The 20,381-nt window shown below is 35.9% G+C and overlaps 1 protein-coding gene across 2 annotated transcripts in view; it reads right to left on the bottom strand.

Annotated features, from left to right (window-relative positions):
- Positions 1–20,381, bottom strand: part of AKAP6 (A-kinase anchoring protein 6) — a 259,761-nt gene that overhangs the window by 167,331 nt on the left and 72,049 nt on the right. For both annotated transcript variants that reach the window (XM_032444906.1, XM_032444905.1), the window contains exons 4-5: positions 5,485–5,736; positions 858–2,630 (exon numbers count right to left, since the gene is read on the bottom strand). In XM_032444906.1, coding sequence (XP_032300797.1) covers positions 858–2,630; positions 5,485–5,736 — 2,025 coding nt within the window. The remainder of the gene's footprint in view (positions 1–857; positions 2,631–5,484; positions 5,737–20,381) is intronic.

Below are 20,381 nucleotides of genomic sequence, written 5' to 3' on the forward strand. Positions count from 1 at the left end.
GCAATTTTCATAACTTCACATGACAGAGGAATTTTCTATTTTTCTATTACTTTTGTCACATTAAAGTTACTTAGCAAGGCACCATAGTATCACTGAGGCAGGAATTATCTCAGTAAAAGCTCTTGTATTGAAAAATCAATCATTTTTTAGTTCTATAAACAGAAAACAGAATAACAACAGAATAATAACATTAACATAAAATAATAATAACATTAACATCTGCAACCTTTTGCCCATTCTGAAAAGGAGGTACTTCAGAAGTGATGCAAGAAGCCAAAAAAATAAAAAATAAAATAAAAATTCTATCTCAAGTTAAGTGACATTAAAAGCTGTTATGCTTAGATCCAGCAACACTGGGAGGAATATCACTGCAAAAAAAAGATAACTGATTCAAATGAAATGAGGTTACTATACATAATGCGCCAGGAGACAGGAAAATTATCCCCAAATTCTTGGACTAAAGCAATTATTTGTTTATTTTTTTGTTAAAGAAAATAGGCAATATGAAGTAGGCACTACAAAACATCATTTCACTAAAATGATCCCTGACTTTCAAATGCTTCCAAAAATAACCTATTATGCACATAATCTTGGCCAAAAGAACCTTTGCTGTCTTTGTAGAGTACGCTTTGCCAAGTTTAAAGGCACTGGTAAAATAATAAAATTCTGTATAATTAAGGTTAACTGCAGCAAGTAATAAACACAATGATCATTACTGCTGTCTACTTCTATTGGTCGGTAGGGACTATTTTCATCATTAAATGAAAAACAAAGCAGATTTTCCCTTGCTCCCAGCTCCATCTCTATGTACAGGCTTATTAAAAACACAGCACAAAAACACAGGATTATGACCTTACCTCAATTTTTTCCCATATGGTTTCATAATTCTCTTGATGTTGTATATCTTGCATGAGTTGACGAATTAAAGCTGATTTATTTGAGGCAGAAGTTTCATTCTCAGTGGGCTGAGTGGAAGCAGTCCTTTCCAACTTTCCTTCAATATATTTTTTAATGCAAGACACAGGCATAGAAAGATCTTCATCAGAGAGAATATCACTGAGAGGCCCAGATTCAATACTGTCACCCAAGGAAGATACTATATCACTTGAAGAGCTTGGTGAAATTCTACCCATTTTTTTGTGTTTTTTTACCTGGTATGTTGGATACATTTCTGAATCTGAGTTCATTTCTGACAACTCCCAGTCATCAATATTTTGAATAGTTTCTCTTCTGGGCCTTTGAGGCAGCAGCTTTGTCAAATTTTCTAGTTTTAAAGCTAAAACTTCAGTCTGTTTGAGATGTGAAGGAAGTGCTAAATATTCATCAGAACCATACCAGACCTCACCATCTTTATTGTTAGTATGACTATAACTTGGTGATGAGGATAAACTTTTATTTTTCTTTCTTCTCAGTAAAAGTGGTGATGAGTCGATATGTTCAGAACCAGCTGAGGAAGCACTCTTTTGGCTACATTGTGAACTAAAAGGTTCAGTCTTGCCTTGTGATTGTCCATTTGGGTCTCCCCGATTACAAGAATCCGATGATGCAGAAGTAGAATCAGTTTCTGTGCCCTCTAGAGACTGTGAGTTATGAGAAGTGATTCCATTTTGTAGAGGACATCTTTTTTTGACTTCTACTGGTGGAGCTGTTTTACACATACGTACAGATGTTCTGCCAGCTTTCACTTTCTCTGGAGTGTCACGAGACTTCTTGTGCTTTGTTTTTTCTTTACAGGTGTGGGAACCAGGCTTTCCTAGACTTACAGGGCTGTCCTTAAAGTGATTATTTATTGTATACTCAAGATTTCTATCACCTATTTTATTTAAGCAATCATAAGACTGACTAACAGCAGATGGACTACTGTAGGTTGACTGTAAAGCCAGGGAAAGTTTGGACCTGTCTGGTGGATCTAGCAGCGAGGGTGTACTTCTACTCATTTCATTCTTTACTATCTGAGAGATTTGCCTTTTAAAGTCATTGGCTTCCATATAGTCTTTAAATACATCATCTTTCAGAAACAGACCTCTTTTTGGCAAAGTAGGCTGTGTAGGTGAATCTTCATTATAGTTAAAGCAGTCTCTTATGGATCTCTTAGGATTTGAGTTTTCACAGTGAGGGTGCTTGATTTTTTCACCACTGAGTTGTGGAAGATTGTATTCTGGTTTCTTTTGTGCAGAAACTGTTTTGCTTTCAGTTGAGATCCCATCTTCAGAGCAAGGTCCTTTGGAAACAGAAGAATTAGCAGAAGGAGACTGTGAAAGCTCATGTGGTCCTTTCCTGTCCTTGTTTTCATCTCCATCTTCTGATACAAGAGGTAAATTTTTACTTTTCTCATTTAATGCTTCATTACACTGAGGAGCAACAGAATTCGTTGCTACTGCAAGTAAACCCACACTTCTGATAAGTTCTGGAAAGTCCTTATCCATCTCACTGCAGTTCCAGGATTCAAATGATTTTGCTTTACCTTGGCTGGAGGTCATATCATCTAGAGCACCAAGCAGATCTTCACTTGGACTGTAGTCAGATAGTTCAAATGCAGTAATACCACAATCCAGTGACAAGTAATTTTGAGAACATTTGATAGTTAACTGTCCAGAATCATCAACTTCAGTTAAAGAGTCAAGACGATCCTGAAATACATGAAGAAATTGTACTGTTTAATTTCATATATCACACACAAAGTAATGAATTATCAGCTTTATGTTTCATCGCCTAAGATCTTTTAAAGCATTAATCACTGAACAACCAAGGAACGGAGAAAGTTCATCTAAGAAAAATAAAACAGAACTTTAGGACAAGTGGTTACAACTATTTAAAAACATCACAAAAAGCAGAAATTCATGTTTTAGGGTTCTAACTCTAGGAAGCTAAATCTGTATGCTGGTGTTTTGTTTTGTTTTTTGCTGGTTTGGTCTACATAATAGATATTTTTAAAGCAAAGTTGTGCTTTAAAAGAATGTGCAGTTAACCGTACAGTCTCACAACAAGCCACTTGGACTATGGTCTGAACCAGAAGAATCTCAATAAAGAAGGCTACTGTTTGCAGCCTTCTACAAACACATTTGAGCTGTGTACTCTGCCCACCCCACTTACATTAGTCGAAGTAACATACAAAAAATTTGTATGTAGAAAAGAACAACTGAAATCTTGGGCATGGAAAATATTTTTTATTTAGCATATTATATCCAGATGTAGAACCTATGCCACAAACTTCGTCATCAATAATCCAGAATTAAAAAGGGAAGTTTCTATAAAACTCTTGAAATTCCATTCTGGAGCTGCATTTATTAAGGAAAATAATGACTAAGCAATGATTTGTATTGCAGATGCATTTTTCCTCTAATCTGAGGAAAACATTAGAAACTGTAAGGCCACATATAAATCAAACACCTTCCCAAAGGCCCAAGGGGCCTTCCTTTCTCCTGAGTAATGAACTCCATTCCTTCATCTCTTAAAAAATTTGTGTTTATGAATCTTAATAAAATTTACAATCACATTCATTAGACCGTTTTGCTTGGTCATTTCTCAGGCAGCCATTTAAATGTGTGCGTCAGATGAGCATTATTTAGTGCCAGTATTACCACAGTTTTATTATTGTTTTTATTTCAGGAAAATATTCTATTAATTATATGCACAGCTACCAATAGAAATGACTTACTTCAAAAAATCTGCCTGTTTCCACATAGTAACATTTCCTTTAAAACTTTGTAGGTTGCATTTCCAAAACCTTCTTGTATCTATATTTGATCCAGCACTTGATTTTTTGTGTTTTTTTTTTAACTCATTCCAATAAGTTTAATTAATTAGCAATTAATTTGTATTTCTACTACGAATTTCTTAACTGTTTGAGAACATTCAAATTCACAGTATATTAATGTGGACTTATACTGGCTCTTTCCATGTTTCCTATTTTTATCAGTTGTGAAGCAAACTCATAAATTAGGTTCAGCTAGGAAGAACTCAGGCTGCACTGAACTGATTTTTCTTTCCTTCTTAGCTATTCCCGGGTAGTTCGTAAAGGGAAAAAGTCCTTCAAAATATTAATTTCCTAAAGTTCTTATTTAAAAATCTGTTTCCTCAATTTGGCATCACCATCATAGCAGCTTGTCCCATTGGTTTTTAATCTGTTTCCTCAAAGTGTGAAATCTCATGTATTTCTTCTTGCTGACACCAAGATTCCCAAAAGTACAATTACAGTTAATTTTACCAAATGCTATTTATGCTTTACTTGGGAGAAATTAAAGAATTGTGATAGAATATACTGCTTTTTCTTTATTATTTATTTATTTATATATTATTATTAGACCATACAAGACAATCTGGGGGGGAAAAGAAAAAGAAAAAAAAAAAAAAGCCATTTACCTCTCCAGTCAGTCCTCCCCTTTTTTTAGAAGGACATTTTTTATAGCAGTTTTAATAAAGCCATATGGGACATTTTCTGTTTCTTTGTATCTGAATCAGCCCTTTTCTTAGGTCTTGAAATCACCACACTAGTGCCAAAAAATAAAGATTTCACCCTAAGTCACCACTCCAGATGTTCAGACAAGCATCAGTTTCTTTTGCACTTGCTAGAGAGGATTTATTATCAACAGCAAAGGAGAAACTGAATCTGAAGAGTCAGATGCACATTTAACAGGAAGAGGGGGTGTGGAAGGTGGGCCTGGGCATGTCTGAATATTGATTTCAGGGCCACCCACTTTCTTGTAGGAAAGACATATAAAAACTCAAAGGGAGCAGAAAGGTATGCACATTCTCATTAAACTTCAAGGATCTGAAATTAAGGACGTCTTCACGGGGCTTTTCGCTTCCTATGTAATATAGGTCGCAGAATCCAGACAAGTGATGCCCCCCAGCGGTCAATATTGGGTACAGTCTTGTTCATCTCAATGATCAAGTTACCTGGATAAAGGGACAGAGTGCACCTTCAGCAAGTTTGCTGCTCACATAAAACTAGAGTTTGCTGATGTTTTTCAGAATGCTGTGCTGACTTTCAGAGAAATCTGAGCAGCTGGAGAGTTGGGTGAAGAAAAATCTCATGAAGTTCAACAAAGGCAAGTTCAGGGTTCTACACCAGTACAGCTTTGCAGTTGACCTACTGGAAAGTATCTCTGTAGAAAAGGAGCTATGGGTCCAGGTGGACACCAAGTTGCATGTAAAAATTCGGTTTTGAATTGCACATGACTTTTAAATTCAAGAGCAACTAGATAGTCCTCCATAAATGTTTCCATTCCTTTATGAAAATTATTTCAACCAGGAGATAACTTTATTTACCACTAGTACAATATTTCTGAAAGCTTGTCTTGCTGGTTCTTCTCTTTGCTTGGTTCAGACACTAACTGAAAACGCTCAAGATAGGTTCTTACAAAAGTAGCACTAAATATCTACACTTAAAATAGTTAACATAGCAATTTAAAATGTGCAACAGGGACAAGCTTCTTCAGATAGAGATAAAATTGTCAAAAATGTTTAATTTAGTTACTATACCTCCTTTGTCTCTTCAGAAAATGCTTGCAGAATATCAGTCTGTCTCGTGTAGTTTCCATTGGCGTCTTGTAGCCCCTGGAGAATGCGCTCCCTCAGAACCAGAACAGAAACACGGAGCTGGTGCCAAAGTAGTTGTACTGTATGGATATCGACTATCACATTGACAGAGTATGAGAGAAGCTTCAGGGAAAACTCAGTCTCTAGTAGAGCATGAATTTGTTCAACATGATCAGATATATCTTCACAAATATCCTGTAATGGAAAAATAAAGTATGTATTAAGCTACAATTAAGGTCCGTCTATATATCAGATCTACCTGTCAACCACATTTTATTAATTGCTGATTAGTTTATTTCAGAGAGGAAAGATAACATAGTGAACACATCTAGGGCTCTCTCTCCATTTATTTATTTGTTTATGGCAATGCTATCACAACTGAACCAGCAGCTGACTTGTTTGGCAGGAATGCTCAGTAAGCCCAGCATACAGTAAGGAAAGATGGCACAACAAGGTCACATGAAACAGAAGCAGAAAACTAACACTGTAAACTGACATCCTGGGAGACAGAAATAGGAATGAAAGTGATAATATTGCCACAATGAATGTCTCTCTCTATCCTCTTTTTTTCCCTCCTCCAGTTAAAATGCAAACTATCTGATCTGTCCCATCATTAAGAAAATTTTGTGATAGTATTTCCCTTTAAACCAAGCCTCTATAACTGAGTTGGGCAACAGTCTGGAATGGATTCAATGTAGATAAGCTATTCCTGAGATCAACTGCTGACTGCTGCAATGAGAAGTCACTAATTTTTGCATAGTCTTGTTCTGAAACTGAATCAAACAGAAAATGAGTGGAAGAGAAGCTGTGAACAGTTGTGTTGAGAAAGCAGAGAAGAAAATGTAAGTTACCAAGTTATAAAATAAAGACTTTGATGGGATTGTATCCTCCAAATTTAACAATATTCCAGATTTCTGAACTATACTACAGTGTAAGGTCTTTATGATTGGCATCTGATTTTCTTCGTGAAAGGAATAATTTAGGTAGCACAGGACTTTAAGGAATACTTAGACAAAAACTACTGAGTGAATAAGTGAATAATGCTGCTTTAAAACAACCCAGTTTGAATATTGTGTCTAAAGAACATGTTATAAACAAGTAAAGAAATGCAATTAAAATATTGAAAAAATAGCACCAGAGTCCAGTAAATGGAAGTATAAAAATACATAACACTAATAAAAATGAGAACAAGCAACATAATTTTGATTCATTTCAAATTTGCTTTCTGTCAAAACAATCCCATTAAACAATTATAATAAAAGCTTGTGTTTCTGATGATACTCATGGTTTTGAACAGCAGTAGAGTAACAACATGTTCAATAAAGCTGATCCCTTCTAAATTAATAATATAGAAGAGGGATTTTTATCTGTTCAGATTTGACAACTTCAGTCTGAAAGTAAAGCCAAATTATTGAATGTGAAGCTGTATGTACATAACAAATTAAACCAAAGTTAAATCTCAAGAAAATATTAAAAAATACATTTAGTACTAGAGATAGAATATTAGCCTTAAATAAACTGCTTTGGTTGAGTACTATGAGCAGCAGCTTCTTTTTATAAAGTCCTGACAGCTAAATCAAGTCTCTTTGCAGGAGTAGCTCCCAGAAGTGCCAGAGATGAGCACAGAAACATTGGAGTTTCAATGAGCAGAGTTTTGGATCTGCTTTCAGAAGGAGGCGATCTCCCTTCCTCTCCCCCCCACTCCCCCCCTTCCATCCCTTGATCATTTGGTCATGACAACTAGCATCTATACTTTCAAGCACCTGGCAATGCTCAGGGCGGCACATGCTCAGAGCTTCAAATGTTCACACACTGTCTCAAGTGTTACCAGATTACTGCACTAAACCCATTCTGCAGGCATAAAGGCACAGCTAAAACTCTTGGCAAACCACAATAGAAACTTTACTGGAAAACACAGATGTATTACTATGTTGTTGCAAATATTTTGAAGAATATTTTAAGCAAATCAGACTGAATTTGCATTCACTTCTCCAGTGCTGCTTATGTCTCCTTCCTTCTGGCCATAAAATAGTTTAATTTTCATTCTCAGTAACAGTGCACTGTGCAGTAACTGCAAATTTCTATGTCTGTACAAAAAATATTTTGTATACTCTCAGCTGGATAAGCTTACTTACATGCCAAAGTGCAAAATAAGTTTTCACTATTTTCAAGCTTCTCAAGCACATACTCACCTGTTGAATTAAACTGCCAAAAAGATTCTCAAAAGAGAGTTTTGACAAGGATAAATTGTCAACGTATGAAAACACTAAGTAATGAATCTAGATATTACAACATATCAAGAACTCAGAACCTCAATTAATTTTTCTCTGGAGTTACTGTTACTCTGTCTCCCAAAGCATCTAAAGTTTCTGACATAGACGAACTTTCCACAGCAACAAAGAAAAGTCTCTCCTAAAATGCAAATCACAGCACTACCAAAGGTTTGAAAGTAACCCGTATTCAAGGACATACTCTACTAATTTTTACAAGGCTTGTAATAAATTGCAGATTTTCCTTAACAATTAAACTCTGAAACACTTTACAGTTTAGAGCATTACAGCAGCCAAATGCTTCATGTACTAACAAGATAATTAACCACCCATGACAGGTCCAGCAACATGGAGAGACCTTAAGGCCAACCTGTGCAACATACAAGTAAAGGTCACATATACATAAACAACTTATAAATGCCTTTTTACTTTGCTGATAAATATGCTGACATCAGGTGCTTTCTACAGCTGTGTTTTTCTGGGGTGTTTTGCTTTTTTCTTGTGTTTGCTGCATTGGGTTTTGTTGGAAAAAAAAACAAACAAAGAAAAGAAAAAAACACCACTTAGTAGATGAAAATCAGATTGAAAAGGAAGTTTGATTTAATTTACAGTTGGGCCAGGCGTAGATTTAAAGGAACTTAACTCCCCTATTAATCGATCCAAATAGTCAATGTTCAGAAGTCCACAATGCATGCACAGTATGTCCAGGTTGCATTGTCCTTTACCATATCTGTTGTGTGGTCCACTTGTACACACCATCCAAGTCTGAAGAGCAGCCAGAGCAGTTTTGTTTACTGGGAGCTTACAAGCAGGTAGCATCAATGCAACAGCCTTACTGAACATGCACAAACCCTGTATGACTGCCAGCAGTGGATCTGCAGCCTCTGATGTGCTAGATTCTGAATACATGATTCATGGCCATACACCAGTCTACTGGGTATTTCTGGACAAGAACCACGAGAGCCATAAGATCATCTACCTGCATCACACAGAACAGGTAACTTCCTATTTTCACTTGATTTTGTGGCTGTTTTCACATGAGCTGGATATCATTTCACCAGATGGTTGGTTCCTAGATAAAACAGATCAGGACTGGGTTTAGAGAGATTTCATCTCATATTAAATTTGGAAAAAGAAATTAGGTCCCTGTTGGTATCTGCTTTCCCTGCTTTGTAACTGTCATACGATGATGGAAGGCAGAGGCTCAGCAATGGAAGAGAAATAGCTGCCTAAGACTAATGCTAGCACTTCATCAAAGACAAATGTTGGCTTTTGTCATACACATTACTGCTGCTTAGACCTTAGCAGTAGTCTCAATAAGGCTGCACTCTATTTACTTATCTTTTCTTTATGCTTGTCTGGTACAAAATTACCTCTTGAGAGGAAAAAATACAACCTCAAATCCAGATGATATTGTCCAGTATAAAATTTTCTTCATACTGTATATAATATTTAGATTTACAGATAATTCAGCAAAATGAAAATATTACCTCTATCACAGCTTCCAATTCAATATTTAAAAAATAATTAATGCAGTTCAAATACATCATGGAAACCCCACCAGAGATCCAACGTTAACGGTAGAAATAAGTTATTCATTCCAAGAGAATCCAAAGTTTAGTCTTTCCAGGTAAAACTGCTGGAATCAAGATATTTCCAGGGTTTATTCAAGTCCTGCCTTCAACTGTGGCACTGCTCAACAGTGGGAGTACTCATGGTAAAATAAAAAATAGAAAAAAAATCGAGCAACAACACACTGCAACTTACAAAGTCTGCAGAGATGAGATGGTGCCTAGTGAGATATTACCTAAATTCTGCAATGAGTGCAAGTTGTTATTACCAGAATAGGAAGTAGATAAAATAACCAACATACTTTAAGTAAAAAAAGTGCTTATCTTCTGGCATTTAACTTAGGTCAATCACAATAATATATGGCCTACAAATGAAAGTATATAAATTCTTAGCCATTTTATACTATATAGTTTAATATCAAGAGCTGTTAGAGCCTGAATTTTACAGTGTACCATTTCCAAAGCTACTTTTTTTGCCATCATTTACCTCAAGCCATCCACTGCACACTTTTATTTTTAAATTACTTCCTACTTGTGTCAAGGTAAAAGTTCTGTCATCCTTCATGGAATATCCTGTGCATGGACAGTGGAATTCCTTTGGCCAGAGAGGCTGCATCCACTTGGCTGCCAACTGCCCACTTCACTCAGTCTCTCAGGCAGCTGATCCTGTAATTTGCAGCTGCTGAATCCATCAGCCAGCTCATAACCCTTTGCATCAACCAAAATAGCCTGAAATGAAAACATTGCAGTAGACAAAGTGCATAAACAAACCCTCCAGAGCCCGTGAAATCTAAGCTTTGATGTTAACTGTAAAAATATATACACTTTTATCTGCTCCTCAAGAAATTCTGCTACAACATATGTGAAACTACCGAAAGACAAAAGGTTGCAATATGTTACTCCAGAGTTAATATCAGTAACAGAGAAGCTGTACACTAGATTCTTTGATCTCACAGTAAAACCTCAGTATGAAAAACAGGTTGCCATTAGTCTTACAATTACTGCACATGCAAAACAAAAAATATGATTTAGTAAAACATCTCTCCACTTGGTATTTCCTTTTAAGTGTCTTTTAATTGCTCAGAAGACCAAGTTGTGATCAGTTGCTACCCTTTAGAAAAAAATGTGAATCTGTCAATCATTTTTGAAACATACTTGCAAACTATGAATTAAACTCATTCTGCATGCCCTTGTATGCTTACACAGAGAATACAACGAATTTTTATTGCTAAACAAAGATTTACAGCTTTAAATAGCCATGCATTAAAAAAAATAAAAAAAAATTTTAAAAAATAGTTTGACCAAGCAAAATCCAAGCCTTGGAAAGCTCTAGACTTAACTGCAAGTTTTAAGTCAGCAAAGAGCTGAATTACTCAAGTATTGTAGCTTGTGTCATTGTGGCATCCAGAAGCTAGGGGAAATGAAAGCAATTTACCACTGCAAATCACAGCAGCAGAACCGCTAACAAGAGGTTCTAAGGCCACTGACCCTACCTTTTGCTTACAACAGCATCTTGGGAACATATTGGTCCTCAAAGTAAATTTCTCCACTTATAATTTTCGGACTACTGAGCTCAACTTTCTTGGTTTGCCAGTCATTTCTGAACACTGTTCTCTTTCTTGTTTGTCTGTTATTTCAGCTTATCTTTATTGTGAGAACTTAAAATTCCAGCAAGTAGTCTGCATTATACCTTTTAATAAAATTCTCAGAAACTTGTTTGAATATGGCAAAATTATTAATCTGACTGCTGTGTTTTCTCTGTAGAATAACTTGCTTTTTTTCCCCCTTAAAGTACTCTGCTTTTAAACGGATTTCAACATAAATTATCAGGTCTTACAAGAGCCTCGTTGCCCTGGCACCCGACTCAATAAAGAAATTTCAAAATAACTATCCAGTCCAATGATCAGGCCAGAAGGCACATCCTTAATGTAATCTGTCATCTCAGCATTCAGTGACTAACATTCTTATATCCCTGTACTTCAGTATAATGTGAAATAGATGTCAAAACACCGATTCTTTGACAGAGCTGTTGTAGTAACAGTTTGTCTGGGAACGTGGAAGATACGGAGCTGCTCTGTAATAACTTTTTATTAGCTTGTATGATATATTTTATTTGGATGTTTAGTGTATAAGTATACTGGTCAACTGTCACTCCTCAAGGAAAAAGGCTGGAAGAAAGGAAGAAATGATGTCACTCACTAAGCACTTCAAGCTGCTAATGTTATGACACCTGAAATGCTAATTGCAAAGCTCCAGTCTCAGGATACCAGCAGTTTGCACTTGTGCTGCCATGTGAGCCACTGCTGGGGCCAAAGGATAAAACATACTGTAAAGAAGGAAAAGGATTCTATTGTCCAGAGGAAGCACAGTTGCTGCAGGAAGATATTCCAGCCAACTTCCAGGACCAGCTGCAGTGCCATAAAAACCTAGGCTAGCCTCTAGTTTTACTGCTGAAGAGTGCAGCTTCAGAGAAGATAAACTGCTTTAAAATGTTTGTTTCACCTATTAAGCTTTGATTTTAAAAGACTTTCTGGTCACAGCATTCATCGCAGTCCAGATTCTTAAATAGAATGCATTATTCAGTCCACCCAGCAAACTTCAGATAGCTGATGTCCAAAACAGTTATGGCAATAAGGCCTGGTGTGTAACAGAACTGGAGAACCACAGAACTTTGCAACTGTAAAATGAGAACTACTGAAAGAGTAACACATAAATAGATCTGAACAAGCCATTTCTGGGATATTCTTGCCATTTTTAAAATGGAACAAGACAATTTCTAGAATTCTTCAAGCCTTCTGCAGGCCATAAGATATTTGTTGTTCAAGCTCTATTTACTGATAAGAATCTCCTTCTATCATTCATATAAAAAAACAGATGCCATTCTCTTGAAGTATTTTAAGTTTAGAGCTAGGAGACACTAAACTTAACTGGGACCTTTCCTGGAGTTAAACTCCTAAGAGAAACTCCCATTTTAGACAAAAGAGAAACATTTCTTGGTGAAAGACAGAAGTTTCATTTCTGAATTAAGTTAGAAATAGCTAAGTGTAACTACACATAAACAGCAGAAAATACTTTAGACACCAATAAACAACTGTGATGTATGACACATCAGAATAAATAAAAGGATCTGCAAGTTCACGCAGAATAAAAAAATCCATCCTTCAGTACAGACATGCAAAGCACAAGGGAAAAATGTTAATCAAAACATTTTGACTTGCTAAAGTCAAAGCATGTTTACCTCGTTCATTCTCTGACTAAGGCTTGGTGGTTATAACAGAATTTGATTAAGGATGGTGAGACTTTTACTCTCACATCAAATGCTCAGTTTGGTGACTCTCTTTTCCGGAGCAAGTCAGAAGTGAAGAATCACAGAATCGTGTGTCTCACAAGAGCAAAATAGAAGGGGATCTCATATTGTTCACACAGGCCTGCCTTCTGAGTTTATCAAGGTCCATCTGAATGGTGTCCCTTTTTTCTGCTCTGTCACTCAGCTTGGTGTCATCAGTAAACTTGCTGAGGGTGCACTTGATCCATTATCAATGTCATTAATAAAGATGTTAAAGAGTACCAGACCCAAGATAGGTCCCTGGGGGACAGCACTTTTTACTGGCTTCCACTTGGAGGTAGAGCCATTGACCACAACTGGCTGTGACATTCCAACCAATTCTTTATCCACCAAATAGTCTGCCCTTTAAATCCACATCTTCCTAATTTAGAGATAAGGATGTGATTGGTGACCATGTCTAAGGCCTTGTAGAAGTTCAAGTAGATTGTATCAGTTGCCTTCCCTTTGTCCTCCAGTGCTGTTACTCTATCATAGAAAGCCATCAGATTGGTCAGGCATGACTTTACTTCGGTGAAGCCACGCTAGCTGTATTGGATCACCCACTTGTCCCTCATGTGCTTTAACAAGTCTTCCAGGAGGATCTATGGAAAGTGTGTGGTGTGGTGTCTTCTTTTCAAATAAATAATCCATGACCTTGAATTTTTTTGTTAGATGTTAATAGTGGAATACTGTCTAAACATCAAATGATTAAAATTAATTTTATACCATATCTGCAGTATCTTAATCACAAATATTTCTAACATAATTAAAAAACAAAAACAAAACACAAAAACAAGAACAAAACCCTAACTCTGTTGTATTTAATAGACACAAGGAAGCACATACTCCCAGTTATACCAGCCCTAAGAAACTTAAAATTCAGTATCATTAAAATAGATGTTTGTTTGGACTGTTTTTAAGATTCAGCATGCTATAGGCTAATATTTTAATACTATTTAAGAACTAAGCACTTTAAAACTGGAAAAAAATATTATCGCTAGAAGTATTTAAAGTACAACATAATTGTAATTTTGTGTTACAAGACTGTAGAGTCTGTGCTAAGCTGATACATAGCCTATTCTAATTCGGTCTTTCTGAAAGTCAGCTTGTGCTCTAGCAGGACAGTTCCCTTAAAAGCACCAATTTTAGCTTTACAAAATAACTTTCCAGTGTAAAACACCAGGCCTAATGGTTATTAAGCTTTTGTTGCTGCTTGAGAAAGAAATTGTGCTTAACAGAGTAGGAATGAAGTGCCTTGAAAGGCGCAGTGAATGAGCAATACTTATTTAAATATTTATTCCTTTACACATACACACAAACATATATAGGCAAATATTTGTATTACATATTACTATCTAGGATAACATCCTTGGATTTATAAACTGCTTCACAGACAGTGAAAGTCATATCTTTGAGCAAGCAAGTCAGTATGACCTGTGGTTGTTGCTGAGACAAACTGTTAGGCTGACAAATAACAGTTTTATCAACCTTTCATTTCATTGTGTGTCATCTCGCTTTGTTTTTTAGCTATACAAAGATAAGTCATAAAGTGTCTTTGTCTAGACTGTAGCTTCCAGTGATGAGTGTAACTTCTACCTCCGTGAAGGAGCAGTGAGAAAAAGAAAGGCTGTCGACAAGTCAGCCAGTAAACTAACTCTTTGAATTTCACAATCTGAACTTGTCTATGTGGAAGTTAATGAACTTATCATGGTTAATTTAGCCTCATTGAATCCTGAATTTATACTACCTCAAATCTTCTGTCTTTCTCAAATCAGATTCACAAAGAAATGTCATTAGACTTCAAGATTATGGCAGGCTGCAGTACATACAGAAAAGAAATAAAGGTAAGGATTAAATGGAATTGTTTCTGATGAGAAGGAAGGAAATGTCTCTCTCTACATTTTTGTCTCATTTACAAACTGAAATATTCAAAGTTTGGTTGTAAATGAAATTGAAACAAGAAAGTTAGTATGCAGTAAATTTGGATGAACAATCTTTTTCAGTTTTAGTGATTAGATGTTTTTATTCCCCTAGATGGCCTTTAATTTCAATTAATTAAATGATGGAATATGACCATTATCCAGCCAAATAGATAAAGGAAATAAATGTCATTCACCACATACTAAATCCTAGGTTGCATTCAGGTTTTATTTCTGTTAAAACTTCCAAGAGCTTTTCCTGCAGTTATCAGTCAGCTTCCAATTTTCTGGAATCAGAATGACTGAAATGGAAGAAAAATAATGGCAAAACCCAGACATAATACTATGGCTTTGAGGCTTGCAAGCAAATCCTTCCTGTCCTCTTGCTAGGCCCAATGTAGCCATGCAACTGTTCTTTCTTCCCTCTTCCTCTCAGAACTACTGGAACAGTTCTGCAAATACCTAGCTTTGTCCAAATCCCTCTATTGTAAAAGTAGCCATACTGCTGCCAGACTGGGTATAACCCTGGAAATCCCATAACTCTACCCTCAGGTTGTCATATGTAAGCTAGCATTCTAGCCAAGGCCTATCTCACCCTGCCTAGCACAGGTAGCCGACAGAACTCTCCAGCTCTTGTATGGGTTATGTAAAACACCCAAGAATAATGAAGGACAAAGTCCAGCAAGCTAAAGACACTAATAGTATTTAATACTCTTGGAAAGAAAACACATGCAGCAGCCCTGAACACAAAAGCATGAAATCTGTTCAGGAACTGGTAACAAGAAACAAACAACACACTTCCATAGTGGAAAACATGCATTCCTAGGGGATTCTGTAGCTTTTATATTTTCAACACACTTCAAATGTAAAATTTATTTCTCCGTGAGTCATTTTCTACCAAAACAGCAATACCATTGATCCGTAGAAAAAGCAAAAACCACAGCTGTTTTCTTTCTCGACAAGTTACAGTAAGATTTCAGCTGATCCTGCAGTAACAACTGCCAAGAGGAAAAAGTGTTCATATTTCTTAAAAATCTTTTGATTATACTCTTAACCATTGAGATCTTCTCAAAGAGACTTTTGAACATTTCATCAAGAAGCCTGTGGGAAAAATAAGTCACAGCAAGCCAATAGGAAAGATGGTCAGCTAAGAAAATCTTGAAACAGTACAATAATATAACAGCCAGTCTGTCAAACCTAATATACATTTCTTCCCCAAGCCCTTTGTCTAGAATCTAGAGCTGCCTTTAATTCAATATCCTTCACTCCATAAATATATTAACCAAACTATAATGTTTGTAGAACATTATGACCAGTCTTGCCCACTGCTATTAATTAATTTCCAGCAAGATATCCTAAAACCTATGTAGACTCTTTAGTCCTCTTAGCTAAGGTCTGAGAGAGGCCACAGTTCTTATGAGCAGAACAGTCTTTCACTCCAAAACTGGACTGTAAGAATGACAAAATTGCTCACTGCAATAATTCTTTCCCAAAACATCATCAATACCTTCTCTTGAAGCTCATGTGAAGAATTTCTGAAGTGTAACATTGCTGATTATTTTAATTAGTATTATTTTAACAGTATCAAATGGGACTAGTAGATCAAAATAATTTTTACATCTCTCCTGAAGGTCTATTGTGCTTGAATTTATAGAAATTATTATACAAAAACCCAGTTTTTCTCAGTTAATGTCAACTTTCTAATTTTTTTCTCTTAGGTAAGCATTCTGTAAAAATAAAGGAAGAGAGAAAAAATATTAATTTCCAATTAAGTTGCTTCAATTATCAGTACAGGCAACATAGGAAATGAAATGTTATACCAACTATTTTTAACTGATTCAAGGCAATTACACAGTAAATGTGAAAACTGCTCATAGAGGAAAGCATCAACTCAGATGAAATGTGAAAGCATTAATACAGAAAACAAGAAATAAAACATGAATGAAGATGAAGTGACTGAGGAAAGAAAGGAAGAAAAAAGCCCTTAGTTAGCAATAACTGTGAGCAGGAGCAAGCAGCTTGCACATGGTGGGACTGCTCTCCAGCACAAACATGAGAGAGCTGAAGAGAGAAAACCATCAGATTAAGTTTGAAATCACACTCTTGATCCAAACTAAACTGCTTATATAGAGCGTGTCATAGAAGAACACTAAGACTTTTCTGCATATTGCATGGAACAGAAAGGATTCAAACTCCTGAAACAGCATTCAGAAGATGATAAAAAACAAGGCAATAACACTTATGTAGAAAGCAGCTATGGCACTTCTATCACCAAGCACATATAGCTGTAGTAGAATTTTGTAGAACACGAAGGTTTGGATTGCTACTATAGACTGGAAGGTTGTAACATACTTAGCCAGCAAGGAGCAATTGGTAACTGATATATGGGTAGCTGAACAGCAAAACCAAGAACTTTTTAAAATGCAATGAGAAATTTCTATCCAAATAACAGATGTAACAATTGCCATAACCTATGGCTGATTCCTGTCTCCTGGCACCTTACACAATCCATGTATCAGTCAACAATTTCCTACTTAGTGCCAACTACTGCTTCAGGGAAGTCAAAATACTTTATCATCTTACCCCAGTGCAAATCTTTGAAGAAAACCACTAGCCAAAAATACTTGAACCTTTCATGTAAATACAATTTCAAAGCAATAACTTTTTCAAAAGGAACAGATGCTTTGGGCAGTCTGAGTGTATTCCTCCAAACACGGCACACATGCAACTTTAAGAGCTCAGAAAAAATAAAACAAAGGGCCTTTGGAAAATTACATCCCTGAATATTTTCAAAACAGACTCCTAAGTACAATGCAACTGTACTTTAAAAATTAAAAAAAAAAAAAATTCACTGGCAACTGGCCATATGCTACATTCATGTCTCCTGTGAATGAGTTTCTAATGAAGACTGTAAAATTTGGATAAAGCAATAAAATCACCATATTTCCTATTATTATTCTATTTTCAGTCTGTTGATTTCCTGAGCCTCTACTGAACACATCGCAATATAGGTCACAGTTTTCTCCAAGGTAATGTAATTATAACCGTACAGTGTCTACTTCTAATTATACCACAGCCTATAAAAATTAGCTGAGTAATATCTCAGGGAACAGAGAAGACTGAGCATTCAGTTTCACCTACTCAAAAAAGTTATAATCTTCCCATCGAAACATGGGACACACGACAGAGCTGTTTAAACACAACAAATATCCTTTTCCATTCAGAAGCAAATGACAAATTGGATAAACAAAAGATTGTGAGTGAAAAACTTTACATTATCTAATACAAAGAGTGAAAGAAACCAAATAAAGTTTTCTCAATATTCAGAAATCTACATCCACAGTTAGATTACAGCACACAGAAAAAAAAACTTACTATTTCAAACCAAAAGCACAGAAGTCATACAATTCTTTTTAGAAGTTGAAAGCCAATGGATTCAAGAAAAAGAAAAATAGGCTTTACTGATAAAAAATTGCTAACTGATAGTTTATGGCTTTAGATATTTTCAAAGTTTTGTAAAGTTTTTCACTTCATGGCTGTCTTACCTCATTTATACAGGATGGAGAATTCAGGTATCAGCTTTGCAAAAAATAAAAAATAAAAAATGACTGTTCCGTTTCTTTTCCTCAGCAAAAGGAATTACATGCAACCAGTAATTCAGAAAATAAGTGTCTGTTAAAAAGACAGCTAAGTAAGTCATAGATCATATGTAACTCATTTCATCTTCACAGCAAAGTCAGCAGCTTTTGTTTTGCATGCAACATAGCAAATAATCTGCTGCCTGTACCTGAGTGATTGTGCAGGTCAAGTTTAGGCCTGTAAATTCTTCCCCTGCACGTTCGGAGGTACAGTCTTGATTTCTCAGCATCCAGATCTGCTGTATGGCGGCTAACTGAAATTTCAGCCAACACTTGTAGACTTGCAATTAGCAAGGTTATTTTGAGCAGTGACCTAAGTTCCAGCAGAATGTTTATGGCATTTTGACAGGAAGGAATCCAGTATGATATTAGTCACTTGGTAACCCCCTAGAGCTGATAGCAAAGGAGAAAGCCTCTAATTCGGAGAGTAAAAGTAAATATCTTCCCCCCAGCTAACTCTGATTTTTGCTTTGGACGAAATGGAACTGTTCCCTGTGTTATTAGGAAGTTAAAATTTATTTTAGGATCTGGTAGATCATCTGCTTGGAACAAATGTATTAATAGGAAGTCATGACTTCCCCACTGGAGTGATTCATCATTTACAAAATAGAGACTGTTACTTTTGTAATGCTAATATTTGTAACAATTATCTAGTATATTATGAATGAGAGAAGAAAAACACTCCAGAGCTGAACTTACTACAGCTGGTCTCTGTCTTCTAGCTTCTATTTAGTTATTTTGAAGAGGGCTCCCTCTTCTGTACAGTGCTTTGGTTCCCCCCGCCATTTGCTCTGAATTCCTTCTAAATTCCCTGGCTGTCTAACTATTTCAAAGTCATGTCAAAAGGCTCAGTCACAGCTCCACACCCTCATTCGTTGTTCATGCTCATTCCTCTCCCCCTTCTTTCCTCCTTTTTGTTCATGGATCATCTTTCTTGTTCCCACCCATTCTCATTCCTCCAATAGTGGCAGCTCTAACCTCTCAGATGCAGTCACAGCACAACCCTCCAACTGTCCCACATTACAGCTCAAACAGCCAGCATGCATGCACACAAAAAAACCAAGCCTTTCTGAAAGCACCAAAAGCAGAAAAACCATTAAAAGAGATAGGTTTCTTTTAAAGGAGATTGTAAACACAAATAAGAAATTTCAGCTCCTTAACAAATCATTTAGTATTTTCTGTTCCTTTGAATAAAACCGTCCAAGGCAAAAAGTACTTTTGAGAATGAAGAAAATTGAGAGAAGTGGAAAAATAAAGGACTTCGTCTTCATTTTAAAATATTCTATGCATACTGAACTACATACAAATGTGAGATGATAATGAAAATAATTAGGAACAAAAGCTGACTATTATCCCAGATATCGACATTTAAAATAAAGTATAGATGTCAGATGGAGTCTGCAGAGAAATGACAAGATTGGACACATGGAGTTGTAGAATAAGGCAATTGTTCATATACCTTCAATGTGATCAGAGCTTAAAGGAATACTGCAGTCACCAGAAATGGTGAGCTTAAGGACAGGATTACCATTTTTGTCACAGATACATCTTTGGATCCCTTTTACACATTATAATAAAACAAATATTAGAAAACATCCCAAAAGCATTACATTGTTAATGCAGGATAGTCTCAGCTACCAAGAACTCCTAATGAAAGTTAATGAAAAAAATATATATATTTCTTTTTTTAATGTCTAGGAATAAAAAACATCTGCCTTAAAATTCATGCATTTTCCATTTCAGATAAATTCCTGAATATGTAAACATGTTGGATTCTGTAAGAATAAAAAACAATTTAAAAAAAAATCAGAATATTTGATTGAAAAATGGAAAGAAAAATAACCACAGGGAAAATGCTTTCTTTTAGAGTTAGATTAGGACCACAGACTTCAGGGTATAGGACAGAAACCTAGTCTGAAGCGATGTTTCCAGAATTTGCCACAGTTTCTAACTCAAAGATCCTTGGAGAATCTTGGATGGACATGTTCTAACTTAATGAACTCAATTGATATTTTATTCTTAGATTGCTTATATTTTCCCATAGATTTTCCCTATGCCCTTCATAAGTCCTCATAAACAAAAAGTAAAAACACGAGAGTTAGGAGAAAGAGATAGAT

The sequence above is a fragment of the Coturnix japonica genome, chromosome 5 (assembly GCF_001577835.2).
Source record: "Coturnix japonica isolate 7356 chromosome 5, Coturnix japonica 2.1, whole genome shotgun sequence".
In the NCBI taxonomy this organism is placed as follows: domain Eukaryota; kingdom Metazoa; phylum Chordata; class Aves; order Galliformes; family Phasianidae; genus Coturnix; species Coturnix japonica.